This window comes from Tauraco erythrolophus, chromosome 27 (assembly GCF_009769465.1).
Source record: "Tauraco erythrolophus isolate bTauEry1 chromosome 27, bTauEry1.pri, whole genome shotgun sequence".
In the NCBI taxonomy this organism is placed as follows: Eukaryota; Metazoa; Chordata; class Aves; order Musophagiformes; family Musophagidae; genus Tauraco; species Tauraco erythrolophus.
Window position 1 is genome coordinate 3,092,220 of NC_141491.1, and position 17,422 is coordinate 3,109,641.

General features: G+C 64.6%; 1 protein-coding gene across 1 annotated transcript; it reads left to right on the forward strand.

Moving 5' to 3' along the window:
• Positions 1-1,576: 1,576 nt before the first annotated feature.
• Positions 1,577-16,209, forward strand: PIK3C2B (phosphatidylinositol-4-phosphate 3-kinase catalytic subunit type 2 beta). Its single transcript, XM_086627155.1, is given in 33 exon segments — positions 1,577-2,071; positions 2,073-2,489; positions 4,201-4,301; positions 4,428-4,582; positions 4,740-4,860; positions 6,901-7,012; positions 7,120-7,199; positions 7,280-7,343; positions 7,586-7,732; positions 8,043-8,076; positions 8,385-8,580; positions 9,512-9,634; positions 10,493-10,660; positions 10,842-10,953; positions 11,031-11,173; positions 11,743-11,931; positions 12,070-12,163; positions 12,238-12,332; positions 12,414-12,594; positions 12,675-12,782; positions 12,869-12,961; positions 13,084-13,213; positions 13,505-13,641; positions 13,769-13,938; positions 14,083-14,239; positions 14,323-14,432; positions 14,557-14,758; positions 14,893-15,017; positions 15,094-15,211; positions 15,436-15,517; positions 15,614-15,720; positions 15,805-15,933; positions 16,021-16,209. Coding segments are annotated over 33 exon segments (4,884 nt in total).
• Positions 16,210-17,422: the final 1,213 nt, after the last annotated feature.

A 17,422-nucleotide genomic window follows, 5' to 3' on the forward strand; every position in this document is an offset into this window, starting at 1 on the left:
CTGGTTGAATGAGGTGCCTGGCCAGCCCGGTGTTGGGGGACAAGAGGGGATCCGTGCCAGTGAGGGGGATAAACCCACACGGTGCTGGCCTCGCTTGCAGGAGATGTTTTTGCAGCAGGCGAAGCTGGGCTGGGCTAATTAGCAGCCATCTGCTCCTGCACAGCCCTGGGGTCAGGAGGGTTTGCGGGTGGGGAGGGGGTGATGCAACTGGGCTGGGAAGGGACAGCAGGGACCAGCCTGGTGACGAGGGTGATGCTTTGCCGGGTGCTGTGTGGCAGAGGAGGGTGGTCCCTGCCATAGCCCAGGCTGGAGGTGGTTGCCTCATGCCATGGGGGGCACGTGTCATGCCAGATGGGCTCCTCCATCTCTGGGGGTCAGAGCAGGCAGTGGCGGGGGCTGCCTGTCCTCTCCCCGCTCCTGCACTCCGTGATTAAGGGTTTTCCTGCCCTGCAGGCGCCGGCTCCCCAGGCCACGGGCACTGAAGGAAGATCCTCAGGCTTGGCTGTGTCCACAGCCCCTGGCAGTGCTTCACAGCAGAGACGCTTGCGATCACCGCGAAGGGCTGCTTGCACCCTTTTACCCTAAATCAGAGCATCGACCGGAGCTCCGCGCGGTGCGGGGCAGAGGAGAGCCCGGGGTGGCAACACATGTCCCGTGTCCTCCCCGTGCTGCGGCTCGTGAGCCAGCCCTGGCCAGAGCCCGAAAACACTCAGCTGCCTCTCGGCTTGAGAGATTCCAAGTACCGGCCGTCCCCAGGGGTTCAACCTCGCTCCACTCTTCTGTTTAACATCCACTTCGTTATTTATTTTGCTGGGAAGGGAAGAGGAGGTGAAACATCCTTCCCCGGCGAGCGCGGTGCTGGCCGGGCAGAGCGGAGCCCCCGCTGCGGTCACCGCCCTCGGCGGCTTTTGGTCGGGGGCCAGGGAGCGGTTCCCAGTCCGGCTGTTTCGCCTCTCTGCTCGTGCAGCTGAACGCTGCACAAAAAAGTTTGGTTTGGAGGCTGCGCAGTGGTGGGGCTCGCAGAGAGGCTCGGAGGGACCCACGGATCCGTTCGAGGGGGCTGGGGTTGGCAGTGGTTATTAGAGCTGAGCGTGATGCCTGGGTGCCCCTCGCTGTGCCCTGATTCTTGCTCGCTGAAGCTGCCAGAGCTGGTCGTACTGGGGAATAGCAGCGGGAGCTGGTGAGCAGTGAGTGCCCCCAGTTATCCTGGGCCACGCACGGTTCCCTCTGCGGAAAGGGGGTTTGGGGATGGGACACCGCAGCCCTCAGACTCAGGAAAATACTTATTTTGTCCTCGGGGAAATACGTCGGGCTCCAGTAATAGCCCCAGGAGCTGCTGCGGAGCCAACTAGCAGAAGGTTAATGAGGGTTGGGCTGGCAGTGCCAACGGCCGCTGGCACTGCCAGCCCAACCCTCATTAACCTTCGTTATAGTTATCCTTGAGGATATCTAGCCCTTGAGGAGCCTGCCCAGCCCTTAATCCTTGCCTTTCCCCTCTGCCCAGGTGGCCGGCGGTGCAGCATGCCTTTCTCCTGACCCTTGAGCCCAGGAGGAAGAGGTCCTGGTCCTTGGAGAGATGTCCGCCACGCGCGGCAATGGGGAGCACTGGAAGTCCCTGGAGTCGGTGGGTATCAGCCGGAAGGAGCTGGCGCTGGCAGAGGCTCTGCAGATGGAGTACGACGCGCTCTCCCGCCTGCGGCAGGACAAGGAGGAGAACCGGGCAAAGCAGCGGGGGGACCAGCCTCTCATCTCCTGGGACGACCCCGTCGAGAGGAACGGCTGCGATGGCATCAAAGCCGCACGTGGCCTCTCCGGCTCTGACCCCACGCTCAGCTACAACGTCCCGGTGGTGCCTGAGAGTCCCTCCGTGCCTGGACCCCCCCCCGGCCCCAGCCCATCCCAGCTGGACCCCCAGCCCTGGCTGAAGGGACCCCTGGCCGGGGACTACCTGTACATCTTCAACGGGTCCGAGGGGGACTTCCTCGAGGAGCCGCTCAATGGCACCTCACCCCATGACAGCGGGGGCAGCTCCCCCAAAAAGCTCTCACCGCCCCCACTGCCCCCTCGGCACCCCCCTCTGGAGCTCTCCTGAGGGGAACCAGCGCTCGGGGAAGGGGTCCCCCCCATCCTCCAAAGGACCCCAGCCCAGGGACATCAACATGTTCTCAGCAGCCCACGAGCGGGCTCACAGCAAGCTGCTCGGCCGCCACATCTCCGAGGAGGACCCCTATGGCATCACCGACTACGGTGGCATCAACGATGCCATCACCTGCCTCAACCTGAAGTCCACCTACGAGTCGGAGGTGCTGCGGGAAGCCACCCGTGGCTGGAAGGAGGGCAGGAGCATCTTTGAGAAGGAGTCAAGCGGGAAGCCGGTGGCACGGAGCAAGACCATGCCTCCCCAGGTCCCCCCACGGACATACGTCTCCCGCTTTGGTAACCGGAAGAATCTGGCACCGAACAAGAACCGCAGGATCTCCATTGACCCGGTAAGATGCTTTTCTCTCCCTGCCTTGGAAGCGGAGCCGGGATGGAGCTGAGGTGCTGGGGAGAGCTGGAAACACAGCGCCGGGGTGCGAACGGGGCCGTGGGCGCCTGCGGCTTCGCTGCGTTTCCTTTGCTCCGGGTGGGTTTTACTTGTCCCATCACTGGGACTCCTCAGAGTCTTGTTTGGGCATCATGGTCGGAGGCATCCATGCCCTGAGACGCTGTCTCTGGGGATTAATAAGACCTTTCCAGATCACGTAGTCATGACCAAAACCCTCCAGGGCAGGTGAACTGGGGCTGGGAAGCCCAGCAGCCGGGCAAGTCTCACCTGGTCCTCATCCCGCTGCTGCCGTGCAGGCAGGATGCTCCATGCGCAGCCATCCCAAGTGCTGCCTCTTCTCCACACCCTGGTGCCCAGACACCGCTGGGGCTGTGCGCAGCCTCGCAGGTCACCCTGCCCATCGCTGGCACTGCTCAGCCAGAGCCCAGTGCCCACAGGGAGGCACGGGCAGTGCCTGGCCCCGCGGCTGGCTCGGCACACGAGCACCCTGGAGCTGCCGTGCCGGGGGTGCCAGCGCTGCCGTGTCCAGAGGCCATGCCGCAGGTGGTTTGCAGCAGACTCGTGTCCCGCCAGCTCATGAAATGTCACAAGATCCTCCGGAAAAAGCCGGGAGTCTCCTCCCGAGAGCTGGGTGATCGCTTTCCTGTTCAGCTCGCAACGTCCTTTCCTATCCCGGCTCCCTTCTGCCCTTTGTCGTGCAGCGGGCGGGATACCTCTCCTCTGCACGCGGAGGCGTTGCAGGGCGGCTGGCGCTGCCGCTGGCACTCTCCCAGGGTTGCCAGATCCCCCGTCCCATCCGGGGTGCCCGTTGCAGGGGCAGAACCCCAGCTCTGGTGCGGCTCATCCCGCCTCCAGCAAGAAGAGGAGATAAATAACCAGAGAAGTCGCCTCCTCGCAGGGTCCCCCCTCCCCGGGGAGTGGGGGATGCAGCCAGGGACTGCTGGTGGGGGCTACGTAAGTCACTCTCAGCTTTCTTGATGCCAGAAACTAATTATAAAAGAGCATTAAAATTGTCTTTAGTGGCTGCTGTGTTCTCTGCCTTTCTCTGCCTCCCGTTAGCTGTTGGCTGGGTTAATTGCTCTGACAGTGGGGCCATTGTTCGCTCCGAAAGAGCGATGGAGGCCCAGGGACCCCCACGCGCAGGGGGAGCCTGGCACGGTGGTGCTGTCTGCCCCAGCACCGCAGCGAGAGAGTGGCATGTGGGCCCGGGCATGGGCAGGGCTCTGCTGCAGCTCCCTGGCGGCCTGAGGACAGTCCCTGCCCAGCCTGGGGTCCATCTCTGCCCATCCCTTGTCTCTGCTGGGGAACGTCCCCGCTGGGGCTTTTGGAAACCGCCTGGAAATGGCCAGTTTTGTGGGCAGGGGGCTGGGGGCAGCGAGACCTTGGGTTTCCTTTCTCCCAGCCGTGGGGAAGGTGCCAGTGATGGTGGATGATGTGTCCTGTGGCCCAAACCCCTCCTCTGCTGGACCACATTCCCCCATGCCGCTGCAGAGCTGCCTTTCCCCCGGCCGCAGCAATGCCGGGGCGAGCAAAGGCTCTCGGTGGCCGGTGCTGTAATGGGGGAATCCAGTAAAGCCCGTCCCGGTTGGGCAGCGGGTTGGAGCCCCTGGGGACACTGCCACCGGCTGACGGGCTCATGCTCTGTCCCATAGGTTGCCCCCCGGCCACACTCCTTCGCCAACGGCTATGAGCTCTTCGAAGTCTCCGAGGAGCGGGATGAGGAGGTGGCTGCTTTCTGCCACATGCTGGAAGTGTGAGTACCCGGCTGGGACTGGAGCATCCCACTGCAAAATGCCCCAAAATAGGCATTTTGGTAGGGGGGAAAGTGTGGCAAAACCAAAAGCAGGGCAGCATCTCTGACCTGTCCCTGCCTCCGCAGGCTGCGATCCGGCTACAGCACCAAGGACTATTCCATCACTGGCTTGGTGTGGAACGCTGTCAACCTCAGCCCTGAGCAGCTGGGCCATGGCATCAGCCTGAAGGTGACGGTGGTGTGCGACAGCCTGCGTGAGCCCCTCACCTTCACCTGCGACTGTGAGTGTCCCGTGCCCGCAGTCGCTCGCCCGTCCCCCCGTGCGGCGATCGGAGGGGGACCGGGGTGACGCGAGGCAGGGACAGACCCCACCAACACCTGGGTGGAGGATCTGGGCAGGGGTTCCGAGGCTCAGGATGCTGCTCCCTCTCCCCACAGGCTCCTCCACCGTGGACCTGCTCATCTACCAGGCACTGTGCTACACGCACGACGAGCTGCACGCCGTCGACGTCGAGGACTTCGTGCTCAAGATCTGCGGCTTGGAGGAGTTCCTGCAGAAGTGAGTGTCGGGGCGAGGGGGACACGACCCAACCCAGGCATCCCAGGGCTTACGCGCTCGGCCGCGCTCGCCCCCTGCGTGGCCCCGGCTGGGTGTGATGGATGGTCAGGGCTGATCCCAGCGTGCACAGCAGGAGCCTCTCCGCTCCGCTTCCTGCCTCCCAAGCCACGGCAACACTATTGCCAAAGGCAGCATGTTGGGAGCATCTTTCCCGGTGGCAGGGTATCCGTCACGCTGACCCCTGTCTGCCTGGAGAAGGGCCTGAAAACCAGGGAGCTGCCAAAAAAGCTCTTTGGAGGAGTATCAATAACAGCCGTGTCACTCAGCAGAGCCCGGCTTCTCCCAGCCTGCTGCTTAAATGCAGGAGAAGGTGGAAAAGGGACATGTTGGGGGAGAGTGGGTGTTGGGGGAGAATGGATCATGTGGAGTGCAACCTGCACAGATCCCTCCTGCCCTCCTTGCCTTGATGCCTTTCTCGGAGAAAGGTGGGTTTTCAGAGGGGTTTTGGGGTCCGACGGCTCGGGAGAGCCCTGCAGGGGAAGCGGCAGCAGCCATGCGTGCACAGGCACACGCCATCCGTCCCGGCAGCTGGGTGCAGCGAGCCAGCTCCCGCTGCTGGATTGCTGCCCTGGGCCTGGCCCTGCCGCGGGAAATCTGCGGGAGCTTTGCCACGGACTCCAGGAGCTGCCGCTTTAGGCCCTAAAGGGGCGGCTGGGAATTGCTCAGCCCGGCAGAGCCTGCGTGGCACCGGTGCGGAGAGTGAGCGGAGCCCAGCTGCAGCTCCCGGCCGGCCGGCACAGCTCCATGAAGGGGTTATTCCCATCGGAGCTGAGCCCTCCTGCTGCTGAGCAGCCCAGTGCACGTGTGTGTGCACGTGTGTGTGCACGTGTGTGCACGTGTGCTTGCACGCAGCAGGGGTGCGAGCTGTTAGCGAGCCCCGGGTGCAGCAGCATTCCCATCCATCCGACCTACACAGCAAACCTCTGCCGGGGGTGGCTCAGGGCTGCCGGGGAGCACCCAGCTGTAGGTCCAGCCAGCGTGGAGGGCATTTCCCAAAGGGATGAACTTCCTGCTTTTTTGGCAGGGAACGGCACCCTGGGCACGGAGCAGGACAGCCTGTCCCCGGCGAGCGTTTCCCCAGGAGCCGGTGCGGGCAGGCGCTGCCGTATCTCCCGGGGCCCTCAAAGGATCTTTGAGAAAGCCCCGGGACATAAAGCCCTTTTGTTGCCGATCTTTTCTTTCCATGTCTTTCCCCCGCTGGAGGAGATGCTGGAAGTGCCAAAACCCTCTGTGCAGAGCTGTTCGGGGCCCTTGAGCTCTGCAAACCAGCCCGAGCTGCTGTCACTTGCCACCTGTTTGCTTTTGCAGGCCACGGGGCAGGACACGGTGCCGGTGGCCACGTGCAGATCGGACTCCATGTCCCCGTCCCCTGCAGCCCCGTGAGCCCCCGGGGGTGCCTCTCCCATACCCCTGCCTGCATCCTGCCATTGCAGCTCCATCCTGCCTGGAGCCTCCCGCACCCCCTCGGCACCGTGCCCACAGCTCTGCCAGGGCTGAATCAGCTCATTCTGCCCCACAGCTGGCAGAGGAAGCAGGTCTGGATGGCAAGTTCTGTGGGTCCCACTCCGGGGGGTTTCCCATGCCGGTGGGCACAGTGGGAGCAGGCTGTCACCCACTGCTCCAGCTGGAGCATCCTCCAGCTCCGCAGCTCCATGCTCCGCTTCCCACACATGGGTGGGCAGGTCCGGGCATGACGAGCTCCTCTGCACCCGCTCCCGGCTCCGTCGCGCCAGCTGGGCCGGGCACGGCTTTTTGGAGGGCGCAGGGGAAAGAGTGAAAACAATAGCTTATTCTTCGGGTTTCCTAGCGCAGGCGACGTGGTGCCATGAACGTCGTTTGCAAGCGAGGCAGCCGTGGCTGAGCCCCACCAAACGCTGCCTGGGATGAGGTGTTGGGGTGCAGCACCCCGGGTTGGATTTCGGGGTGTTGCATGGGATGGAGCGGGGCCGTGGGCTCAGTGTGCCATTTCTGTGCCCGCAGCAAGCACGCGCTGGGCAGCCACGAGTACATCCAGCACTGCAGGAAGTTCGACATCGACATCCACCTGCAGCTGATGAAGAGGAAGGGCGTGCGCAGCGACCTGGCCCGGACGGTGGGTGCCCGGGTGTGGGGGGCAGCGCAGGGATGCCCATGGCACCTCCCTGCCACGGGACCACCCATATGTCACCGGGCTATGACACAGCATCTCTCTATCTCCAGGCAAATGATGACCAGAGCCCCTCCACCCTCAACCACTACATCCACCTGCAGGAGAGACCCATCAAACAGACCATCAGCAGGTAGGGGGGACACGACGGGACCGGCCCCCCGTGCCGGGTGCCTGCCTGGCCAGGGCTGAGCTCTGTTCTCTGTCCCCCAGGCAGGCCCTGAGTCTCCTCTTCGACACCTTCCACAACGAGGTGGATGCTTTCCTGGCCGCTGAGGTGAGCACCAGGGATGGAAGGAGCATTTTTGGGGCCACTTTGTCTTATTTGCTGCAGACTTTTTCCCCATTTCCTTATGGGGCTCTAAGGATGCATCAGAGAAGGGGAAAGGCCGGGAAAGTCGGGGAAACTGAGGCACGGGCTGGTGCACCTTCCCATGCATGGTGTGTGGGCTGCGGGGAGCAGCCCCTGCCCCCTTGGCTGCCCTGGGGGTCCCACATCAGCCCCCCTCTGCCCTTTAGGGAGACTTCCCGCTGAAGGCGGAGCGGGTGATCCAGTCGGTCATGGCCATCTGCAATGCCCTGGCTGCCGTGGAGACCCAGGAGATCACAGCAGCCCTCAACCAGATGCCCCCCTGCCCCTCCCGCATGCAGCCCAAAATCCAGAAGGTAAGTGATGGGCACCGGGGGGCTGGTCCCTGGGGGGGTGCCAGACTGGGGCGCTCGGCCGGGAGGTGCAGAGGGGAAGCACATGCTTATATCTGGCTTCTTTCCCTCCTTCCTCCTGCTGCACCACGTGGAAAATTCCTCAATAGCTGGGAGCAGGCAGCTGCCTGGCGGTGCTGCCGGCTCCGGCAGCCGGGGAGCCGGGCGGGTTCCGTAAAGCAGCTGGTTCGGCGAGCGGCTCCCGCCGGCCGCGCGGGGCTGGTTCTGACGTTGCTCTTGTGGTTTCTTTTTTTTTTTTTTTTCCCCTCAACAGGATCCAAATGTTCTGGCCAAGAGGGAAAATCGAGGTATTTCTATTCTCCTCCTCCTCTCCTGGGCTCAAGTTCTTGGTGCTTTTAATCCTCAAACCCCTCCCCCTCAATTATTAAGGCCAAAAATGTGTTTGAAACCATTCTGGTTAAGAAAAGAAGGTTTCTGGAGGCGATGGCTGTTGTTCCTCCCCGTGAACTCAGCAAAACGGGAAGCCTGAAATTCTCCCTGTCACCCGCGTTGTCCTGGGGTCCCTCCAGCATCCTGACCCCAGCCCAGCGGGGCGGCACGGGGGTGGTGGGGCTGGCGGCCGCCCTGACTCGCCCCTCTCCTACCGCCCCTTCAGAGAGGATCGTGGAGAGCCTGACCGCTGCCATCCTCAACTTGGTTGAGCTCTACTGCAGCACCTTCAATGCCGACTTCCAGACGGCCGTGCACGGGAGCCGGGAGCACGGCGCGGCGCAGGAGGCTCGCCTGCTCTCCTGCCCACTCTCCTTCACCGTTTACGCCACCCACCGCATCCCCATCACCTGGGCTGCCAGGTAACAGCAGCTGCCTGCACCTCTCTCAGCCTCTGCCTGCCCATCGTGGGGCTCACACTCATGTTAAAGACACCGTAGCAGGGGTGTCCCTCTCCTGGGTGGCCGAGAAGTGTGTCCCTGTCCCAGATACTCGGCAGGCGTGGAGGGAATACGAGCTAATCCACCCCAAGACTCCCAAAGGGCAGCAATGTGGGGATGCTGGTGCTTGACAGGCGATGAGGGATACTCGGAGCCAGCTCATGCCAGAACCGCTGGGTGGAACGGGCGGAACGGGCTTTGCCATCCTCTCCCATCCCAACCCCACGAATCCCCGTGGCCGCAGCATCACTCGCTGCTGCCCTGGGGATGTGACAGATGGCCCCGCTGCGGCAGGACCGGGCTGCCCTCGCCCCGCATCGGCGGCGTGCTCTTTTGTTGGGTGCCTCGGTGCCCGTACCCGCGTTCGGCCCTGCACGGGGGGACGGTGGGGGTCCGGGCGGGCGGCAGGAGCCCGCCGCGGGGAAGGCGTGCGAGGCAGCAGCGCCGGCAGCAGCCGCCCTGCCGGGGACCCCTCGCCTTTGTCCTGTCCTTAATGTATTCCCCCTGGTGACTGGCTCCGAACAAAGCGGGTAGCCTGGGAAATGCCGGCATCCCCTGACCTCCCGCGCCCCGCAGCCCTCCCCGGATTGTCGCTCGGCACCTGCCACATGGCAGGGCCCCCCCGGCAGCCCCCCGTGTGCCGGTATGCGCGGTGACATATGGCGGTGGGGACGGCTGCCCTCCCTGGCGCAGCCCCCTTCCCAAGCCCAGCCTGGGGAAGGCGCGGATGGGCACCCCTTCCATCCTCCCCACCCGCTGCCATGGGGTTTGCCCCATGGCGGGGTGAACCCCCTGGGTGCTGGGTCCCAGGTGAAGTCCCCCTGGCTCACAGCTCCCTCTGCTCCCCTTGCAGCTATGAAGATTTCTACCTCTCCTGCTCCCTCAGCCATGGTGGCAAGGAGCTGTGCAGCCCTCTGCTCACCAGGAAGGCCCACGTCTACAAATACCTCTTCCACCTCATCATATGGGACCAGCAGTAAGGCAGCACCCCGTCTGCAGGGCAGGCAGGGGTGCCCGCTGTCATCCCCTGCCTCTTCCTCCTCCTCCTCTCCTGCGCCAGGGGCTCCTCTCCGCGCCTCTCCCTGGTTTTTGGGTGTCGGAAGCTCTTGTGTCATCCCCGGGAATAGCACCAGCCCCGGCGCCAGCCCTGCCCTCCCCGGACCTGCGTGTTTGCACCCAGGAAAGGGGATCTGCTCCAAAAATAGCCCCGGGAGCAGGCAGGGAGGCTGTGCCGAGCCCTTGCCACGCTTGGCATTCACAGTGGCACGAGGAGGTGGGGGTGGGAAGAGGATAATTTTAGAAGGTGCTGGTGCCCCCCAAGGACAGGCACCGAGCGGCCGGCGGGACGGCGGGGAGCAGAGTCGTGCCGGTCCCCTCTGCGGGGCAATTCCTGTGGGTGGGATGTAGCTGCCACCCTGGGCTCCCTGGGAGCGTCGGAGAGGAGCCTCAGCTCCGGGGTCCTGTGCAGCCCCCCCTGGCCATAGGACGAGGTCAGTGTGCAGTGGGGGCCACCATGGCGGCCCCCCTGCCCCGCGGTCACCTTACCGGGACAGAGAGCAGCCGGGCTCCCCAGTGCCAGGAAAGGATGGAGGTACACGAGCAGCCAGCTCTCCCCGAAACTGGCTGCCTCCCACAGGGGGCCTGCCTATGACGCGGGACCTCCATCCCATGCTGGGGGGCATATGGCACCCCTTGTGCCAGCAGCAAAGGCGGTTTTTGGGCTGGGCTGTCCCAGGGCACACTTGGCATCCCAAGGCGGGGGGCTGGCTGGTGCCACGGGGTGCTGGCAGTGCCCGTCCCAGGCATGGCTGAGCCGCTGCCTTCTCTCTTGCAGGATCTGCTTCCCCATCCAGGTGAACCGTCTGCCGCGGGAGACGCTGCTCAGTGTCACGCTCTTCGCCGTGCCCGTCCTGCCCCCGGGGAGCTCCTCTGACGCCAACAAGCAGCGGCGGGTCCCCGAGGCCCTGGGCTGGGTGACCACCCCCCTCTTCAACTTCAGGCAGTACGTGGGGTGTCCTGCCGCGACGGGCACGGCGAGGGACCGCGCCAGCACCCCTGGAGCAGGGCAGGAGGGTCCCAGTGCCTCGGCTCAGCACGGGGACAGCATCACAGCAGCAGTGCCACCCTCCTGCCCTGTCAGAGCAGCCCCCAGTGCCAGGCTCTCACCCTGCCTTCTCCTCCAGGGTCCTGACTTGTGGGCGAAAGCTCCTGGGCTTGTGGCCAGCGACCCAGGACAACTCCAGAGCCAGGTCGAGTGCCTCCAACTTCAACCAGCCTGACAGCGTCATCCTGCAGGTGCGTCCTGGCGATGGGGGGTCCCGGGGGATGCGCACACGCACGTGGCCCCCGCTTACCCTCTGCCTCTGCCCCAGATCGACTTCCCCACCTCCGCCTTCGAGGTGAAGTTCACCAGCCCGCCGGCCGCCGAGTTCAGCCCCAAGTACGAGTTCGGCAGCCTGGGGGAGGAGGACCAGCGCAAGCTGCGGGAGGTGATGCAAAAGAAATCGCTCTACTGGTAAGCAGCACATGGGGGGAGACAGCATCACCCTGCTGGGGTGGGGGGCTCTGCCCAGTTCCCCCCAGCACTGCCCTGGCATGCACGGGGAGATCTGGGGGCCTGACCCTGCCTCTGGCTGCTGGTGGCTGAGGATGAGGCTGGAGCGTGGTGGTCGTCGGTCCTGGTGCACTCTGCCCTGACCAGCTGTCCCTCTCTGCGGAGGGTCTCTCCAGCCATGTCCCCTCCCGTGGGGACAGCTGCCCGGCCCCTTGTCCAGCCTGGCATGGCCGAGCCGGCCAGAGTCCTCCAGCGCTGTCTATAAATGGGAGGATCAGGTGTCGGCAGCTGCGCCGGGATCCGCTGCGCAGGGCGGTGCTGCCGCTCCTTGCAAAGTGCCTGGGGGTCCACGGCCAGTGTGGGGGTCCCCAGGCAGGGGGACAGCCAGGGCCGACCCTGCAGCAGCTCAGTCACCCCTGTGCGCGGGCACTCGGCTCCTGGCTTGTCCAGGATGCCCCATCCCCAACCTGCCAGCCCCGTCCCGCCTTGCCCCGAGCCTGAGCCGTGCCCTCCGTGCCCCGCTGCCCTAGGCTGATGGACGCCGACCGCAAGCGGCTGTGGGAGAAGCGCTACTACTGCCACACGGCGCCCGGTGCCCTGCCCATGCTGCTGGCCAGCGCGCCCAGCTGGGAGTGGGCCTGCCTGCCCGACATCTACGCCCTGCTCAGCCAGTGGACCTACATGAGCCACCAGGATGCCCTGGGGCTCCTGCACGCCACGTAAGCCACCCGTGCACTGTGGGCATCGCGGGGATGCATGCTTGGGCACCGCTGCCCTCCACATGCAGGCAGCGGTGGCAATGCTGGGGTGGGGGCATGCTGAGCATGCTGTCCCCACGACATCTGTCCTGGCTGCAGGTTCCCAGACCAGGAGGTGAGGAGGACAGCCGTGCGGTGGATCGACTCCATCTCTGACACTGAGCTGCTGGACTACCTGCCCCAGCTGGTCCAGGTGTGTGGTGGGACTGGGACATGGCATGGGGTACATATTGGTCCCGCTGTGTCCCAACGCTGTCCCCTCTCCAGGCCCTGAAGTACGAGTGCTACCTGGACAGCCCGCTGGTGCGCTTCCTCATGAAGCGAGCGATCTGTGACCTGAAGATCACCCACTACTTCTTCTGGTGGGTTTGGGGGGACCGGGAGCAGTGTGGGAGGGGGGACCCTGGGGTTTGCCTGACCCCACGGGCCCCTGCTCTGAGCAGGCTGCTGAAGGATGGCCTCAAGGACTCCCAGTTCAGCATCCGCTACCAGTACCTGCTGGCAGCTCTGCTGTGCTGCTGCGGGAAGGGGCTGCGGGAGGAGTTTGACCGGCAGTGCCTGCTCGTCAACACACTTTCCAAGCTGGCCCAGCAAGTGCGGGATGCCGCCCCGTCTGCACGCCAGGTGGGTGCCGGGGCAGTGGGAGGGGGCGCAGGGGGGTGCCAGGCTGTGCCTCAGCCCCCCATCCCATGCCCACCCCGCAGGGCATCCTCCGCGAGGGGCTGGAGGACGTGAAACAGTTCTTCAAGGTGAACGGGTCGTGCCGGCTGCCGCTCAGCCCCAGCCTGCTGGTGAAGGGGATCGTGCCCCGGGTGAGTGCCGGAGCTGGGGGTGTCGGGGGGCTCCTCTGCCCACCCCTGGCTCACCCTGACGGGCTGTGCCTTCCTCCCCGCGGCAGGACTGCTCCTATTTCAACTCCAACGCCGTCCCCCTGAAGCTCTCCTTCCAGAATGTTGATCCCCTTGGGGAAAACATCCGAGTCATCTTCAAGGTGAGCCCATCCTCCCAGCGATGCCCAAACCCCCAGCACGGCTGCCCCAGCCTGCGTGGGGCTGGCTCAGCTCTGCCCCCGCCACCCCCCGGCTCTGACGACTCTTCCCCGCCGGCTCGCAGTGCGGCGATGACCTGCGGCAGGACATGCTGACGCTGCAGATGATCCGAATCATGAACAAGATCTGGGTGCAGGAGGGGCTGGACATGCGCATGGTCATCTTCCGCTGCTTCTCCACCGGCCGTGGACGAGGTAACGCGGCGTCAGGGTGTCCCCCGGCGGCATTGGGTGCCAGGTTGCGATGCTCTTGGGCTGGCAACAGGACAGGAGGTCCTGTGAGTCTGCTAGAAAGAAGATGCTGCGAGTAATTATGGTCCACCTTTGGGTCTGATCCCACCAGCCCATCTGTAGGAAGGTGGCTTGGTAGGCTGTCACTCGACAGTGACGGCTGGGGAGCGGCTGGGTTGGTGGCGAAGTGGGGCTGGGGTCTTGGTGCCCCCCGAGCAGGATGGATGTGTCTCACCCTGCTGTCTCGGCTGCCAGGCATGGTGGAGATGATCCCCAACGCCGAGACTCTACGCAAAATCCAGGTGGAGCACGGCGTGACAGGCTCCTTCAAAGACCGGCCGCTGGCAGATTGGCTGCAGAAACACAACCCTGAGGAGGATGAGTATGAGAAGGTGAGGAGGACCCTGGCAGGGTCCTCACTCCTCACAGCCCCCTCTCCAGGGACAAGACTTGTCACTTCCCAATGTCTCCAGCCTTTCTCCACGCCTGGTGGTTCCATCCCTCCCTCCCTCCACTCAGGCCGTGGAGAACTTCATCTACTCCTGTGCCGGCTGCTGCGTGGCCACCTACGTGCTGGGGATCTGTGACCGGCACAATGACAACATCATGCTCAAGACCACTGGCCACATGTTTCACATTGACTTCGGCAGGTTCCTGGGCCATGCGCAGATGTTCGGCAACATCAAGAGGTGAGAAATGCCTCTGGCATCTCCTTCCCCCTTGCCTGGGCTCCTCCCTGTGGGGCGATTTTGTGGGTGATGCCCCCTCTCCTTGTCCCGGTGGTGGGTAAGCCCCGGCTGTGGTCACTTTCTGTCCCTCCCTCCCTGGCACAGGGACCGGGCACCATTCGTCTTCACTTCAGACATGGCATACGTCATCAATGGCGGGGACAAACCCTCCAGCCGCTTCCACGACTTCGTCGACCTGTGCTGCCAGGCCTACAACCTGATCCGCAAGCATACCCACCTCTTCCTCAACCTGCTGGGGCTGGTGAGAGTGGGGGACCGCATGTCTGACCCCTCCGGGCACAGCAGAGGGGTGCTCCTGCCCTCATCCCCTGCCTTGCCCCCCAGATGCTGTCGTGTGGCATCCCCGAGCTCTCCGACCTGGAGGACCTCAAGTATGTCTACGATGCTCTGAGGCCGCAGGACTCTGATGCTGATGCCACCACCTACTTCACCAGGTAGAGGACATGGGTGGGTGATAGGGCAGGAGTGGATGGAGGGAGCCTTTGGATGGAGGCACCAGCTCCAGCTCAGCACGCTGATGGGCTCCTCGGTGCTGAGCACGTGGCGGTCTCATCGCAGGTTGATCGAGTCCAGCCTGGGCAGTGTGGCCACCAAGCTCAACTTCTTCATCCACAACCTGGCACAGATGAAGTTCACGGGCTCCGATGCCCGCCCAACCCTCTCCTTTGCCCCCCGCACACACACCATCAAGACATCCGGCCGGATCCGTGATGTCTTCCTCTGCCGCCACGAGAGGGTCTTCAACCCCAGCAAGGGCTACGTGAGTAGGAACAGTTGGGGACAGGCAAAGGGACAACTCGGGCGGTTCTGTCCCAGTGCTCCTCCCCGGCCCTATATGGGCTCGGGGCACCCCGGGGTGTCCCCATCCCATGTCGCAGCCTCATCTCTCTGCAGACCTACGTGGTGAAGGTGCAGCGGGAGAGCCCAGGTGAGGTGGCCTTCGTGCAGCGCACCTTCGAGGAGTTCCAGGAGCTGCACAACAAGCTGCGCCTCCTCTTCCCCTCCTCGCTGCTGCCCAGGTACCTGTGCAGACCCCTGCGGACCCCCGGGGCTCCCCACCACCCCTCGGGCTTTGCTGAGTGTCCATCCCTGCAGCTTCCCCAGCAGGTTCGTCATCGGGCGGTCGCGGGGCGAAGCGGTGGCCGAGCGGCGGAAGGAGGAGTTGAACGGCTACATCTGGCACCTCATCCACGCAGCCCCTGAGGTGGCCGAGGTGCGGAGCTGGGGGGGTCGCAGCAGGGCAGAGGGGGGCTGCTGCCTCCTGAGAGATGGGGATGGTGCCGGGGACACCGGCAAGGTGGGAAAGCGCGTGGGAGCTGATGCACCATGTAAAGCATCGGTGCATGCGCTGCGTGCGTAAGGCATTGGCGAGTCCATCATGCACCAGTCCCGAATGGTGACCACCGTCACCACTAACTTCACCTCCTCGCCCCGCAGTGCGACCTCATCTACACCTTCTTCCACCCCTTGCCACGGGACGAGAAGGCGGCTGGCACCAACCCAACACCGAAGCCGGCAGGTAGGGGGGCTGATGGCAGTGCCAGCAGCTGGCTGGCACCTCACAGGTGATGGCGGGGGACTCCCGTCCCACCCGCACCCCTCCTCTCCTCTCCAGATGCCACGTGGGCTCGGCCCCTGGGGAAGGTCGGCGGAGAGGTGAAGCTTTCCATCTCCTACAAGAACAATAAGCTTTTCATCATGGTGATGCACATCCGGGGGCTGGTAGGTGCGCGGCGCCCGGTGGCAGTGGGGTGGGACTCTGCCCCACTGCCGGGCTCACGAGGTGCCCCCCTCTCTGCCCCACAGCCGCCACTGCAAGATGGCAATGACCCTGACCCGTACGTCAAGACCTACCTGCTGCCCGACCCCCAAAAAACCACCAAGAGAAAAACCAAAGTGGCCCGAAAAACCTGCAACCCCACCTACAATGAGATGGTAGGTGGGATGGGGATGGGGATCGGGATGGGGATGGGGGCGTCCAGGGGGGCCATGGCTGAGGATCTGCCCTGTTCTGCCCCACAGCTGGTCTACGATGGGATCCCCAGGGGGGACCTGCAGCAGCGGGAGCTGCGCCTGAGTGTGCTGAGTGAGGAAGGCTTCTGGGAGAACATCCTCCTCGGGGAGGTCGGCATCCGCCTGCGGGACCTCGACCTGGCCCAGGAGAAGATGGGCTGGTTTGCCCTGGGATCCCGTGGCCACGGCACCCTCTAAGGTCCCACTGCCGGGGCTGGGGACCCCCGGCACTGCTGCTGCGGCTCTGCCCTCCCTGGGATGTGCCCGTAGGGACCGGGCACCAATGGGCAGTGCTGCAGGCATCTTCTTTTTTAAGTTTACCTTGTGTCAAGGGAGCAACGTGGGGGGGGGGGGCAGGGAGGACCGGTGGGGTGCTTTGAGGGGGTATTTCTTCCTTTGGGATATCTGTATTTTATTTTTTTTAATAACGAGTAGCGTGCAGCCGGGCACCGGGATGGAGAGGAGAGGGGAGGCGTCGCGGAGGTTTGCTTTGGGCTGGGGTTGCGCGTACCCTCAGAGCCCTGGGGTTCATCTCCAGCCAGGAGCTGCCTGCCTGGATCCGGGCAATTCCCATCCCCGGGAATTTGCTCCCAAAGGAGAGCGGTGTAGCAGGACTGTGCACGGAGCCGGTCCCATGTGGCTGACCCCCCCAACGCCACGGGAAGGGGACTGCCGGCCGCCCTTCCCGTCCCCGTGCCGGCAGGGACATCCGTCTCCTCGTCTGCCGTCGGGCCCCGCAGCCGGGGCCGCCTGCGCCGGGGTGCGGGCTTGGTGCCTGTGGCGCTTTGTTTACAGCCAGAGCTCCGTAAACGGACGAAATGTTTCTCAGGATCGAGAATAATGAACTTAACCTTTATATTAAAAGTTTTAAATACTGTATCTAGCGGGAGGTGGAGGCGGGGGAGCGAGAGGGGGGAAGCAGCCTGGCCGCGCCGGCGGCTGGGGCTGCTGGAGCTGGGACCCTCCTTGCCCCGGGGACCCTCCTGTCCCGGGACCCGCCTGCCCCCGGGGACCCTCCTTGCCCCGGGACCCTCCTGCGCCGGGGACCCGCCTGCCCCCGGGACCCTCCTGCCCCGGGGACCCTCCTGCCCCGGGGACCCGCCTGCCCCCGGGACCCTGCCGCCTCCGGGACCCGCCTGCTCCCGGGAGTAACACGATGGCGTGAAAATAAAGGAGATGAAACGGACGGGGCGGTGTGCGGGCACCGCCCGCACCTCTGCCTGCAGCAGAGCCCGGGAGCGCTGCGGGGACAGGGACGTGGCTCCCTCGGGCCCCGGGCCCCGTTCCCCCGGCACCGGCGGGGACATCGGCCCCCTCCAGCGCGTCTATAGTCATCCGTGGGCCATCGCTACCCCCGGGGCTGCCCGAGCGTGCCGCGGAAGGCTGACGGCGGGCGGAGCCGCCCCCGCCG